The sequence below is a fragment of the Sphaerodactylus townsendi genome, linkage group LG10 (genome assembly GCF_021028975.2).
Source record: "Sphaerodactylus townsendi isolate TG3544 linkage group LG10, MPM_Stown_v2.3, whole genome shotgun sequence".
In the NCBI taxonomy this organism is placed as follows: Eukaryota; Metazoa; Chordata; class Lepidosauria; order Squamata; family Sphaerodactylidae; genus Sphaerodactylus; species Sphaerodactylus townsendi.
Genome location: NC_059434.1, coordinates 65,331,918 through 65,351,974, shown reverse-complemented (window position 1 = coordinate 65,351,974; position 20,057 = coordinate 65,331,918). Strand labels below are relative to the sequence as shown.

The 20,057-nt window shown below is 38.6% G+C and overlaps 1 protein-coding gene across 3 annotated transcripts in view; it reads right to left on the bottom strand.

Moving 5' to 3' along the window:
- LOC125439694 (bifunctional heparan sulfate N-deacetylase/N-sulfotransferase 3) overlaps positions 1-20,057 on the bottom strand; it is a 91,290-nt gene that overhangs the window by 16,684 nt on the left and 54,549 nt on the right. For all 3 annotated transcript variants that reach the window (XR_007245563.1, XM_048508822.1, XM_048508821.1), the window contains exons 7-12: positions 8,449-8,631; positions 6,120-6,216; positions 5,194-5,317; positions 3,451-3,625; positions 2,593-2,763; positions 1,468-1,577 (exon numbers count right to left, since the gene is read on the bottom strand). Coding sequence is in view for 2 of the 3 variants with exons in the window: in XM_048508822.1 (XP_048364779.1) it covers positions 1,468-1,577; positions 2,593-2,763; positions 3,451-3,625; positions 5,194-5,317; positions 6,120-6,216; positions 8,449-8,631 (860 nt within the window). In the remaining variant the exon portion in view is untranslated. The remainder of the gene's footprint in view (positions 1-1,467; positions 1,578-2,592; positions 2,764-3,450; positions 3,626-5,193; positions 5,318-6,119; positions 6,217-8,448; positions 8,632-20,057) is intronic.

The window sequence follows — 20,057 nt, the reverse complement described above, 5'->3', positions numbered from 1 at the left end:
GGCCAAACAGCCTGGAAAACCCACGACAGTCAGTTGATTATGGCCATGAAAGCCTTTGACAATATATTTATAAAGCATTAATGAATTCTATGACTGAAGAGATAAGAGGTATCCTGATTTTTATGCAATCAGTTGATTTTTTGGAAGTTGACTGAAATTAATTAACGTATGGTATACATATTATTGCTTAAAGCCACGGGTAGTCAGCCTGTATCACGGGTGGTACAAGTAGCAGCAGGTACTACTGGCACTTATTGACAGAAGAAGGACAGGCCCTCTTTGTGACACAGGTGGCCTACATCCTGTCTTCCTCCTCCAGGCTGTGATTCTAATCAGTTCCTGGACTATGAAGACAAGAAAGAAAACCACACCAAGAGTGGCCAAAAAGTTTGCTGACCTTTAGGGATGTGCTACTTCATACAACAAAATTACCAAAAGAAGAAGAAGGTGGCAATTGAGGCTGGTTTGAGTCAGAATATAAATTTGTTGGAGCCATATCAGAGAACTCAGAAGAAAGGGTTACTTTGAACAGAAGTGTTTTAAACAAATCACTGTCTACAATCTAGGGTAGTCAGGAAAGAAAAGCACACTGTGGAATTAGATGTAAATGGGAATAATTCACAGCTTCCAGGTCAAGAGCTGTGGTGTAAAAGAGGTTTGCAAGCTCAATGGAATTATTCCAGGGGTGAATTTGATCCATTATGTCTTTACAATGCACTTGGCTTTATCTCAAAGAAGATAAAGTCAGTTTTGCCATGCAGTCTACAAAAAAGAACAGCACAATTGACTGAGGGCATTAAACACAGGACTGTCTGGGAACGAACGCCATTCTTTTCTGAGCACATCTTATGAAAACCGGCAATGGGGATCTCACACAAAGGAGTAGGCTAAGGTTATCAATCTCGTTTTAAGGGCAAGTGAATAAATGTTTGAATCCAAATACTTTGTGTACATGACTATTTATGACACACAGTGGGCCCCGTCTCTCTGACACAGGCATTGTGTTGTGTTTCCAACAAGTTTAAAGAGCAGCAGTGCCTGTCCTTCTTGCTTCAAGGCGGTGAACCTTTTGCTGCTGAGCAAAGAAGTGGAAAGGCATTCCGCTCTTTCTATCCACACAAAAGGCAGAACCAATTTCTAGAAGGCAGCCCTTGTTTTGTCAGTCTGGTGTCTATCCCAAAGCAGTTCACCGCATGCATGTTGAAAGCCTGAGTCATAGAAATAATATTTCTTCCCAGAGGCAGTGTATAATGCTCACAGGGTTGTTATGAATTAGTTGGTTGCCCTTTTATCAGTACTTGGTGACAAGCCTAAAGATGTGCCACTTAATGTGGAAATAGAAATTTTTTCCATAAAGGGTAAATAGAGAGCCTTTTAAAATTGCACTTTTGATTTCTCTTCAAACTGCTGCTTCATATATTACCCCATTATGTATACTGTGTTAAATAAATCACTGAATTAACTCACGTTAGGGCTTCTGAGTAATTATAATGAGGAGTAACTCCCAGGAACTTCTGCACTTCATCCATAATGATAGCTGGGTCATTTCTGAGTTGCTGTCCATCAATAATTAGTAACTGCAAGAAAAAAGCCAGCCCTGAATGCTGTATTTAAAATTCATTACACGTCAAACTTCAACTTCATTTTTTTCCATGTATCTGAAACTCAGTCTTTAGGAGAGAAGAGAGGAGCCCCAGGGATCAGTAATAAGTCCATTCATATTTATCACCATATTTAATGATCTAGAAGAGAAGTAAATGGTTCACTAATTAAATCCGAAATGATATTAAATTGGAAGCTGCTTGGGACACCAGTGATGATGGAGAAATAAAGCTGAAGAACCTGGAGAAATTAGATCTAACAGTAGGAAACTGAAAAATGCAATCAAATGCAGCTTGGGGAAAAAAGTAAACTAAAAACACATCTGTATATTTTTCCCTATCAGTCAGTTTGTTGACAGATAATGTCAAAAGCAGAACAGAGAATCCAGTTAGTCTTGCATGAGCCATTCTTTAATTGCTTTTTAATCCTCTGTGATCATCACAGGTGAACAACTCTCAGGTGAGCCAGCTGGACTGCTGATCTCAGAGCTGAGAAACAAGGCTTCAAATCATGTCTACACTCACTGACAAATGGTGAATCACTTACCCTTTCCATTGGGCCCTATCTTAGATGAACAGTGCAGAACAACAGCAAAGAGGATACTGCTAGTGACTCTTCGCATAAAATCTTATTAAGCAGTTCCTGTTTAGTGATGCTGGGACCCCAGTGGCATTTATAGTAAAAGATTTAAATACAAACAGAGAAGAAAAGTTACTGCAGCCTCTTAAGCGGAGGCATTGCTCAAATGTGGCTAGCTTTCCTCAGTTAATTCAGTGAGACAATGATACTGATCTGCTGCTGCTGAAGCCACTACTACTTGAGATATGCAAAAAGTCCAAATGATTGTTCAACAATGGTTTGGGATGAACAGGCTAACAGTCTACATTCAAAAGCCATTTCATTAAAAGCAACATTCCATAGAAGAAGAAGCCAAAACATGCAGACTACTCAAATAGGCATGAAATATATTTCAGAGATCACTATAATTACCTGATAAGGTGGAAAGTAAGCTAGCCATCTTCCAATATGGGTGGCGTACCATCCTGGTATGAGACATTTCTTCTGGAGAGCCTTAAGCTCTGCTGAAGCATGATGACCAGCAGTGATCACCTGATAGAAGGTAAACTTTAGAGCAGCAGGGTCTTTGTGTGACCGTTGATGCTGGAAAAATAACATGTTGAAGAAACAGAGAATGGGAAGGAAAGTGGTCAGTTTACAGTTCCAAAAGATATCACTCTCATTAATTTAATGTGCCACCAAGGAAAATATTGAATTAAACCATAAGGAACAAGGCTTGGATCCTATGAATGAGTTCTTCCATGCATGCTAAATCATCTACTACAGAGAACAGGGTCTCTTCATCTAGTCTAGCACTTCTGTTTGCTCAAGACCAGTCCTTCTCACTGAGCCCTTGTACAAACAGAGGTGCTAGCAGAACAATCATACTCCATGGCAGAGGCTGTCTAGCCTGCACAGCACTTGTAGCTAGGATCCAAAACAGTATTTTCTCATTATGCAGAAATAAGTAGCGAATTAAACATCACAAATGTACTAAGAATTAAAAGAAAGGATAATCAAGTCCTCATGGACAGGTAATCTCTTTTAAAGTGTTGATTTGGAAATGATTCATTAGCAAAAACTGAATTTGAACAGTTTTATACTTGAGTGCAGTTTGGGTATACAGTGTACGTATCCTAACTGAACAATCCTGGGCAGAGTTACTCCAGTCTATGCCTTCTGATTGCAAGAAATTTGGAATGGAGTAACTTTACATCTAATTGCTGTTATGAAACCCCAAACACATATTGCCTATTAATCTAGAGCCCACATGGTTTTTAAAGCTTTTACCTGATACCAGGAATACGCTCGATCTGATGGATCAATGAGAATGGTGATAATTTTTGCCTTCGGAATCAAAGAAGCTGCTCGCTTTGGGGCTTCTTCAGAATGGAAATAGTTGGCACTCTTCTCAAAGAGAAAGTCAGTAGTGACGTTAGATGGCACAGGAAAGAATTCCATGTACCTATAAAAATATTTTTTTCATTAGAATTGTTTTGAAGTCATAAGAGCTGCACAGAAAAGAACTGATGTTGAATACATTAAATGTGTTTTCTCAAGCAAACACAACATACTGGTTACATTTTTACATATTTGAAATCATCAGTGCCATTGTCAAAGAAAAACAGACAAACTTTTGAGTTTGCTTGCTGAACAATGACAAAGTTTACAAAGGCACCTTCTCTGTTCATCTGCTCTCATGTTTGACAGGGACTTTAAAGTAGGAAATTTTGTTTGTGTGAGCTGTCTTGTATTAGATGTAAGCTTGCCTTAAGGTATCTTTGGTCCAGGCTACAGAAAAGAACCACTGTCTGTTATGAACTCTGGCATATAGCAAACCTAGTTAGGGTGAGCAATGTATGCCATTGCCTGGGAATCAATACATACTCAGTTTCCATGTCTGCTTTACCACTGTAGACATATTGATTCACTGACAGAGCTATAGGCTGTCCAGAATTAGACTTGCTAAATGTAAGAATCCATAGCAGACCATTTGGATTTGTCCTTAAAGGAACACCTAAGAAATCTCAGTGTATTGGATCCAAGGGGCTCCCTTTTTTTGACAGTGAAAAAAGGGACTTCAATTGATTTTCCCTATCTTACTGCAGGCCTTACACAAAATAAATAAGCTACTTTTTGGAAATGTTCAGGGCAGTACACATTTGCCCCTGGTTATGCTGAGGAGTAATAAAGGCAAGATGTGTAAAATACTTGTAAAGTGGTTACTCTTACATTTGTTCTTCCTGATTTTTCAACATATGCTATAAAATGAAGGGAACAGCTATTGTTCAGGGGTAGAGCCCATGCTTTAGAGGGTACAGAAGGCCTCAGGCTAGCTCGTGGGCACTGCCAATTGAAGGATCTCATGGGGCAGGCACTGGGAAGGACACTTGTCTGCCTCAGACTTTTGAAAGCTATCGCCAGTCTAGACACTACTGAGCTAGGTGGACCAATGGTTTTGCAGCATGAAACAGTCTTTACAAAGAAACACCAACTTTTGTGGAAATCTAAGAATTACAGCATTGTCTCTTTTCTCTTTTCTATTATTAAATAAAGGTCATGTTGCTTAAATGGTCATCTATAGACTCAGAAATCTAGCTGGCTGCAAAGTAGTTGATTTCCATTCAGAGAACACTGACTGACATTTTAATGAGAGTTCTCTTTCTTTGCACAATCAGAAATGTTTCATTTCGAAAGACCAGAAAAAGCGTTCACACACCGGTTATGCGGCGATTCAGCATGCTTTTGACGTCGATCGTCACATGGTGGTTTTAAGCGTTTTCTGAATATTCAAATGCGGTTTAAGCGTTTTCGTGACGTTTCCGTTCTTATAGGTACTTCCTGTCAGCAAATGGAGAATAAAAAAACCCCACTCAAGCAGATATTTATTGTAGTTGCATGCACTTGGTTTTTAGAGGAGCAATTAAAGTCTATTTGAATTTGCATATACGCACTCACATTAGATATGGTCATGCCAATTTTTTGTAATGTGCACAGTACAGACATTTTTAGATTTATACTAACCCATCTTACCAATCAATCCCCCTGTGGTAGTTATTTCTATTAAAGAACTGTACCTCCTCAAAGGTTTTGGGGCTGGGGGAGTTACTAATGATGGAAGGATGCATAATCAGGAACAAATACAAAGCAGTTGTGCCTGTAAAGAGAATAAAAGTCCAGAAGTTGAAACAACATGTAGAGATTCTGTCCAACGGATACTGATTTCACACGTTGAAGTAAATCCCTTGTTTTCAAACTTTGCAGCAGCATTACCCTATTAACACAGCTAAGAATTAAAAAAACCACCCTCTTAGCACTAGATTAAAAAATCCTCTCTTCATTGAACAGAAAAAAGCATTGTTTGAACCTTATTTAAGCAGCAGCTGATCAGCAGTGTCTACACTGAAAACATCTGAAAAATCACCCATTTGGGTTAAAATAAGGTACACTGCCTTAGAAGAGAGCAAATATTTCCACTAAAATTGGGCATCATCATGGTTATGTCACATTGGATAAGATAATCTTTCCTTGATAAGCTAACCCATCCTGGTTTTCAACCTTTCCATCTTTCATCAATCTACCTTTATGGTGGTTTTCAAAGGGGTCTTTCACACATATTTATCTGATGATAATAATTGTGAACATTTCCACTGAGATTTTTAAAAAAGCCATAAAGGGAATAACACAGTGGCAAGCAAGTATCCACACAGAGATACACATGGTAGATAGGGAAAGAACCTAGTATTTGCCAACCTTGGGGCAGTCTTTTTGGTACAGTGTATTTGTTTAGAATTCAACAGCAAACTTGAAATAGACATATCAGGGGTGCAAGCTCTGTGAAGTGACACAGTTTGTGCCATACTGGTTCATTCAGGTTGCAAAGCAGAAAAGCCCGAATCCACCACTGTTGCCTGATAATCTTTTATCCACTAAGCTCCTAAAGTACAATATACTCTTACCAGTTTTTTGGGGTCCAATAACCAGGAATTTTGGTAAACGATCACAAGTTTTTTCTTTGGACCAGATATCTCTGTGCCGCTTGTCATCACACGGATTCTAAATAGTGGAGGGAAAAATAAACCGATCAGCAAATATATACAGTCAACCCAATACTGAAAGATATGAGGCCAGCCAAGCCTAAAAAACAAGGACTGTATATATAGGGATACAAGGCAATGAGGTATAAGCAGTTAGTTTGAGTGTAATTTGAACAGATATTTCATAAACCGTTCATAAAGATTGTTCATAAGGATATATTATGGTTATTTAACTGGATAGAAAGGTAATAAACACATATATAATGAGAGCATGTCATAAACATTGTCCATGAGGCCGCGAGCCTGCAATAATAGTCATATTAGCGTTCAGTCAGTAGAAAGAGTCATTATCTCCAAAAATTCAATGAAAGTCAAAGATAGTTAAGCTGAAAGTTGTATGGTCAGTTGACAGTTAAAGCAACAGCTGGCCAGCAAGTGATCAAGAGAAGAAACTACGGCAGTGACAGCAGCCACATTAGCAGAGCGGCGTTCTTGGCGCTAATCCCGCGTTTTCAACAGAAATTTCGTTCGAATGCGTTCCGGGTAATTCTTATTAGAAATAGAGATTGAATTCTCTTATTTGTGTGTGTTTAGCTAAGTAAAGAAGCAGCATACGGCTTCTGCATTCAGTGAATCATCTATGATTCACTGAATGTAGAAAGCGCTATGCCTCTTTTACCTAACTAAACACACAAATGAGAAAATCTCAATCTCATTTTCAATAAGAATTACCCGAACTACTGAAAGAAATTTCTGTTGAAAACGTGGTCGTACCTTAGCGGCAGCGTTCTTGAAATGTAATGCTATAGCCAGTAATTTCTTCATCACTTGCTGGAGCTTGTTGTCAGCTACTAACTCAACTCAGCATTAATATCTTTGATTCATTGAATTTTGGAGATACTGACTCTTTCTACTGACTGGATAACTTTGAATATGACTATTGAACTGGAGCTTCTTACTCGCCATGGACAATGTTTATGACATGGCTCTCATTATATGTTTTATAACGCTTTCTATCCGGATAAATAATCATGGATATATCGCATATGAGCTAATCTTTATGAACGGGTTTACTGGCTCTGTTCAGAAATCCCCACTCAAACTAACTGCTTATACCTCATTGCCTTGTATCCCTATATATACAGTCCTTGTTTTTTAGGGAAAAATAAACCACCAACATTACAATAGTTTTTGTTCACTAGATAAATTGTCTAGTTCTGAATGTATGTTGCAAGGAAAACAAAAAGCATATACTTCTATCTATTGAAATATAAAAGCCTTCCAATACAGGAAAAATAAATATTGCTATGTATTGTAACATTTTATTTACTATAATTTTAATAAACATTTATCTGCTCACTACATAACATGAAACAATTAAAATTTTGTATCAACATTTTAAAAGGTATGAATTTAAAGATACCAGCTTCTTCCACTCTTTTTTTAGAAGAAAAGATTCAGCCATTCAGAGTGCATATGACTTATTTTGAATTCACATCACTCGTTTTATGAGTTTTCTTGAAAGAAAATGTTACCTTTGCTATTGCACCAAACTATGTTAAAAACTCAGTAGCTTATGGGTAAAGAAAATGTAGACACTACGCTGAATTTGTTGATGGTATCTATCAGCCCTGACTTAGATAGTCCAGGCTAGTCAGATCCCTGAAGCTGGGCAGGGTCAGCCTGGGCGAGAATTTGAATGGGAGACTATCACAGAAGTTGAGTATTGCTTTGCAGAGGCAGGCAATGGCAAATCACCTCTCTTGCCTTGAAGACCCTATGGCATTGTCCTGAGTCAGCTATGACTTTACAGCAAACCAAAAAAACAAACAAAAACTCTCACTCTCAACAGATCTGACTGTATCTGACTAAAATTACCTTTCTGTAAATTATGTTTCCATTCTGTTTTAAATCTAGCCAGTTGTACAATTTTGCATCTTTATTATTCACACGGCTACACTGTATGGAATATCTTATTCAGTTATTAAGAAACAGAGAGCTAGAAAAATATGGGAAAACTGAGGGATAGTAAACATTCTATTAGATTTGCCTTTTTAATCAGCAGTCCAAATATGTGATTAACCACACAGAAGTAAAAAAAATCCACCACTGATATTACCAGAATTTTTTTTTTTAAAAAAATATTTGGCTTTGGATTCAATATGACTGCACAGATAGATGAGCAAATTGTCTACACCGACAAGTAAAAAACTGCAGCACTCCTTGCTATGCTCCTGTTCAGTAAGCTTACCTGCCAAAGAGGGTCTCTTTGTTCAGGGAACAGATCAAAGTACTTGTGAGCCAGCTGAAGTGGAGGCAGAGTCCGCAGCTTCAGGTTGGTCCAACTCTGTACGAAATTGGCCAGGTTGACAAAAGTGTACACACCCAAACGGTCATTCCCATAGTTGGACAAGTGAGTCATGAAGATACTGATCTTAAAAAAAAAAGAGTAGGTTTTTTTCCTTACTGGATCACTAGATGGCAGTGAAGACACAGGGAAGATGTTATTCTACATTTTTTGCCCTTAAAAGTGATAAAGATATTTACGGTAAACAAGATACATTCTTAATTACTTTTAAATCTTGTCATTTCACATTGGAGATGACAAGTGTCTCTTCATTTATCAGTCTGTGAAGCTTCCAGTTTTTGTGGATCCTTGCTAGAGGCTTGCTTTGGAGAAATTTTCTACTACTTTCTCTGTGACAGTGTCACCTAGGTGACTTGTTGATCATGCTGCTCAAATTGGATATTGAATATACCCCATTATGAGACACATACAGCCAAAAGAATCACCTAAATGCCAGGGGCAAAGCAAAGTACATGGGGATTTGGTAGATACTATGCATGGAACTATGTCGAAGAAACAGTAATGGACAAACATGGCAAATTTAGGTTCCTTTTATACAGGCTCTGTAACCTGCTTTGGCTTCTGAAGGCAAACAGATTTTTTTAAAGGTTTCACACATATTAAGGATAACATGTTGTCCTCCCACGAAGTCTTAATCTGGGTTTTTCAAACCTTATTTTAACCTGCTTTTGTCGTGTTTTATTTTTAAGGAGCGTAAACTCTTTAAAAAAAAACCTGTTTGCCTTCAGAAGCCAAAGTGTGTTTAAAGAGCCTTTTCATGCAATACTCCTTTATTGCCTGTAAAGTTGGGAATGTTTGACACCAAGGTAAACAAATTTGGCATTTTGTTCTTGATGTGAACCCTTTCGATAAGTTTGTCAATGTCATTTCCTGTTTTCCAGAAGTTTTGAATCCCGCTAATATACTTTAATTAATCCCACCAGATTGCAGGGTTTTCACAGTTGATATCACTAATTCTCATATATTCTCATTTCTTGCTTACTTTTGTACATCAAAGATGCTTATTACATTGGTGCAGGCTGTCAGTGGAGTTGACTGAGAAACCCTCCCTTTTCTGTCAGGTTTTCCAGGCGGACCTCTATCTCTTGTGGTTCTGCTATTATGTAATATTTTGATGATTTTTGTGTTGCCTTTCCTAGTGAAGAAGCTTGCTGTTCTCATTCTCAGGGAAGATGGATAGCTTCCAGAAGTATAAAAACAAGTGGTGCATGACAAATAGGAGTTCCAGCAGAAGTCAAGAATCCTTGTTGTTTCCAGATTACTCCCATGGCATGAACTAATGAGTGTGTGTATTTGCTGTCAGTGTAAATTGCAACAGAGTGTCCAGAAACAGTTGATGTGGGTTCTGATACAGATTTTCAGTATTGTTATTAGTAATATCCAATCAGATGATGCAAGCTCCTATTATATATGTATTAGGGGAATGCACTGAAGTTTTCATAATTGATGACAGTCTGCCCATTATTTTTGAGCCTCTCCAGCATGCAAAGAATAACAGTATAGATGGAAGATATTCCAGACATCCAAATCTCTCCATTGTACATAGATTTGCCCATCATGCTAATTTATCCCTGATACATGCACACCCTCCCCCCCCCCATCTTCTATAATTCTTCAGGCTGGAAAACCATTCACTGACCAGGGTTGCCTGATTTTCCCGCCTTTTTTCCTTTAGGGACTGAGCTGTTTCAGAAATGGTAGCATTTGGTGACAAGAAGCACTTACCCTCAGCCCTGCTATATTCTCAGAAGGTGAGGGATGCCCAGTGACTTTTTATTTCTTTCCAGGCACTCCCCTCACTAGGCACACTAAAATAAATATACTGAGGCAGAAATAAACTCAGATTTATTTAACAGCAAAGGAAATGGTAAAGGGAGAACTATTCACTTGGAAATGGATGGATTAAGCAAATAAAATAGGAGGCAAGATGTGGGTGTACAATTACAAAGAGCTTGGCACAGAAGCTTAGAGTTTTTGATTTCTTCAGCACAGCACTTAAGATTACTCAGTTATAATTCAGTTTATATGTTGGTTTCACAGGTGTTACTCAGTTTGTACAGTTTCTTTATCATAGATGACACTGGCTTATGGTTCCTACACACAGGCTCCTAACATAGGCTAGGTACTTATCCATAGTACACTCACTCAGCTCTCCAGTTACATAAATGGTCAAAAATAAAACATAAATTCTCCATTGAGGTAAACTTAATGTAAATCCCTATACCCCAGACCCACTGATACACTAGAACTCTTCTGTACCTAGAAGATATTCCTATCCTGGTTGATACGATCATTCACTTGGTTCGCCTATAAACCTTTCCCACCAGCATACTTGGTCTGTTTGTAATTGCTTTCTCCCAGCACTCAGGCTGATAAACTATAGTTCCTGTTACACACTTTGACAGAACTATTTCCTTAGAGATGTTTAGTTTTCACTCAGTTAAGACCTTAACAGCAAGAGTGATTCAAACCAAAAGATGGATTGTCCTCACAAGGGCGATATGCTCCCCCACCCCACATCACACTGTTACTTTCCCCATCAGACTGCAGGAGGCCACAGTTGGCTCCTCCTGTTCCTAGGCTCCTCCTGTTCCTAGGCTTTCTGTGCCACACTCTGAAGGTAAACAATTCTTTTCTAAGATAGAACTGCAGCTAAAAATTACATATTTCCTTGCAATCCATCACAATCACAATGCTGGATTTGCACCCAAGCTGCACACCCCATCAGCATAATCGTCATCTTGCCACTCTTTCTTCCCTTTCTGTAACAGGCAGATGGTTTGTTGATACTCTAAAAAGATACTTTTCTAAAACTATCCCCTGAGTCTCTTGTTCCAACATTATTTAGTCTTACTCCCCAGTACATTTCCTTTCTGCATTCAGAATCCTCATATTGATGAATCAAGGGTGGGAATTCTTCCAGATGCCAATTGCGTTCATATGCTAAAGTCTAATATAACTGTAGGTTAAAGTCTGTAGTCTAAAGTCTAATATAACTGTAGTCTAAAGTCTAATATAACTGTAGGAAAATGGCAGCATGAAAAAATTAAGCTTGGTTTGTGGAATTCAAATGAACAACCCTGAATATAACCTTCTCTAACAGATGTATTACTACTGTCTGTCACATATGTGATAAGATGATAGAGTCTTCGTCTAATTATGGCAAAGAAAACCTTTGCCATTGTAAGGGAAGCGAAAAGGGAAGTAGGCTTTGGTTACCTTTTTTTACTGACTCTGGATTATGTTGGGTTTCTGGTAAAAATGCTCTAAATGTATTACCTCCCAGTTTGTATTACAAGTGGCTGTCAAAAACAGGCAAGTCTTAGACTTGCTCACTGCCCAATAAGGTGGAGCATGTACTTCACTGGGATAAACATTGTTTTTATGTCGATGAGTCTGGGAATATAACCTGTGATTGAACAAAAACCAGTTGCTGTTCACGTTTTCCACCAAGTAACAGCACATCAACCATGGGATGGTTTGGGGTGGATGCCAGATTTTAGTGATTGGCTTAAGAGATTGCTCAAATATGTATCTATAGCTGTGTTAGTAATTCTTGCTCTTTGGTCTGTGTTTCAGCTGCATTATGAATTGTCTGTCTCTTGCTACCCATATAGCTGCTTGATTTGCCTCTAAATTACCACATCAATTCTTTTAGTTAATTCTTAGTTGGCGAGCCTCGCCTCACCCTTAGAATTCCCTGACACCAGAAGACAATATCTGCACCAACTGGCTGCCAACACTGGAGGCAAGTTAAAGAGGGGCAAGCATGCTGCAGACTTCTAGTGATCTGTGCCACTGTGACAATAACATCATTAGCTGATAATGGAATTCTATGCACAGCACCAGCACCTCTATTGGATAACATCATCCCTTTCTTCCTGCTACTGCTTCCTGCTTCTTGCCAGTGGAAATCATTTGGTGCTATTCCCATGCTCTCAAATGTACAGCGACTTCTGAGAATAGCAGCACACACCTCCGCACAGGCTGCTATTTGTATGTTTCCATTTCTTTCACTTCCTTCTGCTGAAATCTGAGCCACCAAAATATATAGGTTATTTAAAGTGGGATGGAGATCAAGACCATAATGCTCTGGTTGTTACAGACAGGGAGATCTTGTGTTATGCTGCACAGGGTCAGTACAAAAACCACACAAACAAGAAACAGAACAGACTGGCTCTCAAGGCTGCCATAAGAGGACATGAAGTTACTCATTATGATACAATTAATTTTTTTCTAGAACATGTTCAGTTGGCTGTGAATGACTGAATGAATGCATCCAATGCCAGTAACATATGAAAGCTGGGTAAGAGGAAGAAAATAAATGAGAAGATGCAAGTAGCTTGGAAGTACTTGAATCTAAGTACTTATGTTTCTGGAGAATAACTTGACACAAGTAACTTAAATCCATTAGAAGTAAAATATAGTGATAGAATCATAGCACCAAAAAGGACATGGGAGTGACTGAATCATCCTCCAGCACAAACATAATACAGGAAAGTCTTCATATAAGAAGCACTTTATCTTTTTAAATGTTGGTTTCGTTGGGTTTTTTGAAAAGTCTTAATATGAAAATATATAATTCATTTAGATTACTGAAAGGTTGCACTGTGTATAAAGAAGATACTCAAGGAAGTTTGCAAAAATCAAGACATCACACTATAGATTTTCTAAAAATATATATAGAACGATAAAACAGCAATTTAAAAACAGCAGATAAAACAATTCATTGAAGCATATAAAAACAGCAGATAAAACCTTGTAAAAATAATGCGACAACATGGAATTCTAACATGGGGGCTTACAGCCCAATCCAGAGGCCTCCAGCAGCTGGGAACAGTGCCACTCCTGTGCCATCTCCAGAGGACTTCCAGGCTATGTGGGGATGCAACAAAAAACGGAAAACCCCTGGCCACCTGAAAGCCCTGCATAGGGCAAAATGGACACCTCAAAATGTGGCATAAATCTGAGATCTGCACTGAGGGCTTTTCTGGCTCGAAAGCCCAGTTGAAGCTGACTAAATTTGGCTGCACCACCAGGAACACCCCTAGCCTGCCCCCAGCTCTGCCAGTCACATATTTTGACTCCACGGTGCATGCATGCTTTCCTGTTTGCCCTCCCTGCCAGTGTAAGTGCCACTTACACTGGCAGGGTTGGCAAACGTGCCAACACAGTCCATGAGCCAGCTCCAATAGCTAATTTGCTCCACCCCATTAGGATTGTGTTGTCTGAAAATGACATCTGAAAGATAACTGGTTAGCTGACAGAGACATCATTATGGGAATGGCATACTCCATTTCAGAGTTCAAAATTAGGCTCCCTGTACTGTCTCTTTAAAGAGAAAGGCTGCAATCCAAAGAAAACTTTCCTTCTGAGCAGACTTATTATAATTGCTTCTTAAAATGCCATGTTTTCCATTCTAAATATGACTCTCCAGTAAAATGACATAACTAATTATGTATGTGACTATTACACTAGAAGTGAAAACATTTAATTAAAGAATTCTTCTAAATGATTCTGAGACTTCCTGGGGGAATTAAAAAGGTTTCCTGGTGTAAAGGAAAAGGGGCCTTTAAAAAAACTTTCCAATTGTATTAGGGTCTAGAGTTTGCAGCTTTCAGGTCACATACATTTTAAAATGTAGTCCTATGAGCTATGTTTCCACTCCCAAAGCTCTGCAATTCTATTTTTATGTTTCTTCCTGAGCAGCATTTGCAACAAGCATAGTTTCACAGAGCATTTGTTTAATGAGTGTCACCTTGTGACTTTTCATGGTTTGTGACATAAGCCTGGAGCTTCAGTTTTGTTACTCTCAGAAGATAAAGGAATACAGGGAATTATAAATTATAGAACACAATCACCCTCCTTTTAAAGCTGAAATTGTTAAAAAAAAAGTACCTTCAAAAGATATCTGTGTTCCCTTCAGGCAAGGAATAATGCATTTTTGCCTCATGTATAACCTTTTCAAAATCCCTTTATTATTTTTAGTCTTGAAACCATAAGAAGTCCAGAAAATGGACTTTTGTTTTCAACAAAGATATAATTGGAAAGTTTCCCCACAAAAATGTAAGCTTGATTTTTCAGCAGCTTCTTTTTTCCCCTCTACACCTGTGCTGACCTCTGACATTTATAATGTCAGTTCACCTCCTGGCAATTCTTTACCTGCCAACAACTTTAGCTGTGCACTAGGGTAGGGGGAGGGAGAAATCTTGAAAAGGTTAGCAGTTCAGAGAAAAATATGTATTATTCTTTCCCTGAAGGGAATCTCACTATAATACTAAGAATGTTACACACAGTTTAAAAATAACTAGACTGAATAGATCATAATAACTAATCTTCCATGTAAGATACACTATCAGGGCAGGAGAAGGGGAAGAAAGTCCACATAGGACTCAGATTCTGTTTTGCTATAGCTCTGTTTCCTCTTTATTGTGAATAAATTGATTTGTGGTACAGAGAAATTGAGAAATGGTTGTTTCAGGCCATGTAGTATGTTCCATGTTTATTCAACAGAAAATGCAAACTCAAGAGCTGGACAGGATCCTAAAATCAGCAAGTCTAGTTAGTCATGCCTTTTGCTTTAAAGCAGGGCCAATTTATATCTCAAATATTGTCTGCTCTGGCAATGGGAACTCAGTTTCTGGCAGCACTGTTTGATCTGGTGCCGGAGAAGCCAATAAAACATTTGGCACAGAAATGAAAATTCTACCAAGTATACCATCTCCTGCCACTGCATGAAGCAAGGAGATACACCTGGACAAATTATTTTTTCTATACAAGTCTTGGAGATCAGATTGGGGCACCCTAAGTGCATTCAAAACAGAACTTGAACATGCTCAAAATATTCAGTGCATCACACCCCGAGCTTCTACAGGGAAGATATATAAACAAGAAAAACAGACAAGTCTCTTGTATAAAGTTAATGACACTTGTCTTTTTGCTAACCAGAGCTTGTTTCCTTGGATGCTGAACAAAACGCAGAAGAAACGTTTTACAAAAACTCTGATATTTCAGTGTACCAGTAAGTTTTAAGAAAGAAATTTTTCAGGCGAGAGTAGATTTCAATGAAGTCATGTTACACATGTCCTATATACAGTGTTGTCCTTCTTAGCAGTTTCCTAGTGAATATGTGTGATCTAATTAGCCTCAAGGAAATGCATGTCCTTCAGCGTAAGACTGAAGGCCTGTATCACCCCTCTTCCTTTTAGAACAGGATTAATTGAATTCTACTAACCTCTTGCCTTTCCTTCAAACTGCAGCTTCCAGTGACAGGAGCCTACATTATTCTATTCCATCCAGCCTGTAAGAGCATTTCAGCATCTAGTTTATTTCAGTTTAATGTGCTCATTCTCCTTCTCCCAAATAATCTGCACCCTATTGCTGTTTTTGGAATTCAACAGTTTTCACAAGAAAGAAAATTGAAGGCAGAAAATATTCTGAATGATTATTTAGAAGACATTTGGCCCAGAATTGGTCCCCAGTTTCTCACTACCCTCAAGTTCGGAACAATGAAGTATTTTGCCATTGTCCCCATTTTCCTGTTAGGCAGAATCTTGTGGTAAGCCGTCTCCTTTTGGCTTCTAGCCAGCACACCTGTTATATTGAGTGGGATAAATGTCAAAGTGGTAAAAATATCTATCTTTAGATCTTAACTTGTTCTAATCACCTCAAGGCAACAGGAGTTTTGCTCACCTTTTGGTTTGTTCAGAAAATATAAACATAAAAATAGAAGCATTTTGAATAATACAACTTTACTCTGCGTTGATGGTGTGAAACTATTTCTGTATTCCAATGATTTCTTCCCAGCTGATGCCAACATCGTGCAGCTGTTCTGCATAGCACACGTAGGAGGATGCTTTAGGGTGCTGCTGGCCTGCTGCAGTTCAGAACTTTTTGCATACAGGACATGCTGTTTTAGTCAATAACAGAATTTCAGGGTGGAAGGAGGAAGAGGGGCCCAGGAGCAGGCAGAACTGAAGCTGCACAATACAACAACACTTTCCCAAGATACATCAAGAATAAACAATGGTGATACACTTTAGAAGCTGGAGTCTCTAATCTACATATTTCTCCCTCTATCAACCCTAGATTGTCCAGCCAATATTTCTGCGTCAATACTCTCACTCTCTTAGACTCATTGGCTTGTCTCCTATGGCACACATGTATATAGCAGTGCTTATAGAGTAGGACCTTTCTGCCTATATAAGGCCAGATTTTCTGAATTCTGTCCCAGGTGTCCAGGGGACTCACGAAGTACAAAAAGGCAAAGTGAATCTAATACGGTAGAAGGGAAAACTGGCATAAATCCCATCCCTGTTATTGGAGGTACCATTGCATCATTGGGAATGAACCGGCCCACTGTAGATGCCAAGATGGCCAACAGACCAGCTCCAAACAATTTCAGCTAACTCATATTTTCAAGCTGTTAAATCCATTCCTTCTTTCTTTTGTCATAGGCCTAATTTTGCCATTAGACTTCCCTCCTGTTATTTTATAATAAGAACCTGAGTAATATCATGTGGACCAGTGCAGTAAATTGAGTGCTTTTAAAAACAGCAGCAGCAACAACAAAGATGATTGATGATTAATGAATATGTTTCCATTGGATGCTGGAAGCAAAGCACTTTCAGTTTAATATAGTGTTGTTCTTTTAGTTGCAGTACAAATGTTTACAGGCCACAAGAGTATTTTAACTTTCAGACCATCTATTTTCCAATTAATTTTGCATTGTGTACACTATGTATGCAGGTCCCTGATACTGTCTCCATATTACTCAGAAGAGTTCAATCTCAGGTATTCTGAGACACTGTAGCAGCTGTTCTTGCTCCATTAGACTCACAAAGTGACAGAATAATGAATTAGGTTTCTCTCTGAGCTTGAATAGATTTTCTTAAATTGGTGAAGAGAAGTTCCTTTTGAAAATTCAATGGCATTTTAAAAGCCCTATATTTAGTCATTTGTAATATAAAGCATCCTGAAAATTCACACTTTTCCTTCAACATAAGCTGCAGCCTCCCAGTTTACATCAATGACTCTAATTCTCAACATGGTTCCTTCAAGGGTGGGTGCAGTGGTGGGATTCAAATAATTTAACAACCGGTTCTGAAAGGACTCAGTGGTGGGAGTACAACCGGTTCTCCAAACTGGACAAAAAATTAGATACCAGTTCTACCGAACTGATGCGAATAGGCTGAATCCCACCACTTGGTGGGTGGATGGAAGAAACAGCAGCAGCTTGGAAAAGTGAGGTGAACAGAGTTTTCCTAGGGGGGAGAAATAATGGAAAGATTAAAACAGGATACAGAAAGGTAGGTGGGTGGGAAAGAAGGAAGTATGTATAGAGGAGAGCCATAGGGGCTTCCAGGGAAGAAAAAGAAGAAGGCAGACTCTTATCCCTTCACAAGTCCTTGCAGATCTTCCACTTATACATATCTGTTAGTAAATACATACAACTTAATTTTTTCTATCTGAATTGGTATACAGAAATTATCTATGTAATGGAAAAATCCAGAAGGCTGGATCCAGAAAATTGTAAAGTGCATCCTGCTTACATATTGGGTTTTTCAACAACCATTATATGCTGCCTTTCAACCTCACAGAGTCCACAAGGCAGCAAACATCAAAACACTGCAACAACAAAATAGCATTTAAAATGCATGTCAAAGAATTCAATTAAAAACATAAACTCACAAGCATAACACAAAAATCATGGACAGAACTAACAACAGTCATTGTTGGGTATACCAAACAAAACAAAAACGTCCACCATCTAGGAGAAGACCACAGTAGAGGACAATGCATTGTAAAGGGCTGCTTTATGACAGAAAAACAACTCCCCATGTGTGCTTAGAAGCATCTGCATGTATAATCTTTATCTAGGCCCAGGTTAGTTGTCAGAGAACAAATTTCATGGGGGTAGTATGTTAGCCCGTTGCAACAAAAACAAAAAGAAATCTTGCACCCCTCATTACACATCCCTTGATAAAACCCAGCTTGGATTACTGGATCCTGTTCTATATGCAATTGTCTTTCAAGATGATTCAGAACCTTTAACTTTTTCAGAATTTGGCAGCCAGAATGTTAACTGGGACTTGCCATCTGTCCTATCAGTTGCATTAGCTGTGTTCTATACAAAAGGCCGTTTTGATATTAAAGCTCTAAGGTTTTGAGCCTCAAATACCTTCATCCATATATACATGCCCATGTTCTGAGATTGTCCAAGAAATCTCTGCTAAATAAACTTTAAAAAAACCACAAACTTCCTTCTGTTTAGTCAACAAATGGGACTAGATATTAATTTCAGTTTGGCCTTGATCTCAATCCCCATAAATGTATAACAATCTAATTTAAAACAATAACAGCATCAACAGACAGCCCTTAAGAGATCCAAAGCTTATCATCCCAAAGTTGCCTAAAGCAAGTAATACAGCAGTATCTGTGAAGTCAGGAATGCCAGGGAGAATCTTCGGGGAATTTGGTGTACAAGTTGGGATGTGCTGGTCTTGCAGTGAGAGAGGAGATGACTGCCTTAGGCAACAGATTTTAGGTGCCAGCAAAGAAGGATGTAAAATAGTTGATTATTTAATTATTAGTGGGATAGGAGAGATTTTGATTTTCTGCCTCAGGCTCCACATTGTCCTGTGGTATAGTATTCCTGGATTAGGTAGGAATGAAATAAATGTTTTCCAAAATTAGCTTAGCATTGGTTGGAGTCTTAGCTGGATTGCTGTTTTCAGCCAGACAAAACATACCAATGCTGTTTGGTAAGCAGTACGGAACAGCATTCCAAAATCTTTGGTGACATCCATTTCTCTTGGCTTTACAAGGCCACAGATAAAAATGCAGGCACCTTGTTCACAGTCACTACTCAGGAAATACATAGCAAAGCTTGCAAAGTCAGTACATTCGTGGTGTCCTGGGTTGTGGTCCCCTAACAATATACTATTGCAGCCAGGACTCTGTGAAATCACTTTCATGTTCAGGGTCAATCACAGCTGCAGAAAATGAACTGATAATTATTTTTTGATTTGGGGTTTGTGCCATTTTTGAGGGGGAAAAAAGCCAGCATGACTGGTCATACCCAGAATAGCAATAAGCAACTTAAAAAGAAGTATTTTTCAGATCCAGATATCAGGGAGTTCTATTAGTTCTACTATTCCCTATGGGGGATTTTTCCAGGAAGATAGAGGGGCTGTTGTGAAAGCTACTGGAAGCAAAATTTCATCAGAGCTACTGATGCCTGATCTTTAGATTAACCAACATTTTCAATTGAATTGAACTAAGAGCAAAAATTGCATCTGTTAGGAGAAATGTAAAACATAACAATGCACACCAATGCAGGACCCAAGACTCAAAATGAACAGCAGTCTAACAAACATGAAATTAGAGAATCCTGCCAATGTACAACCCAGGAATCTAAAACAATGTCAAACATGAGGCTACTGCAAAAAGCAAACCTGGGACAAAACAACTCAAGCAAAAAAGGCAACTTT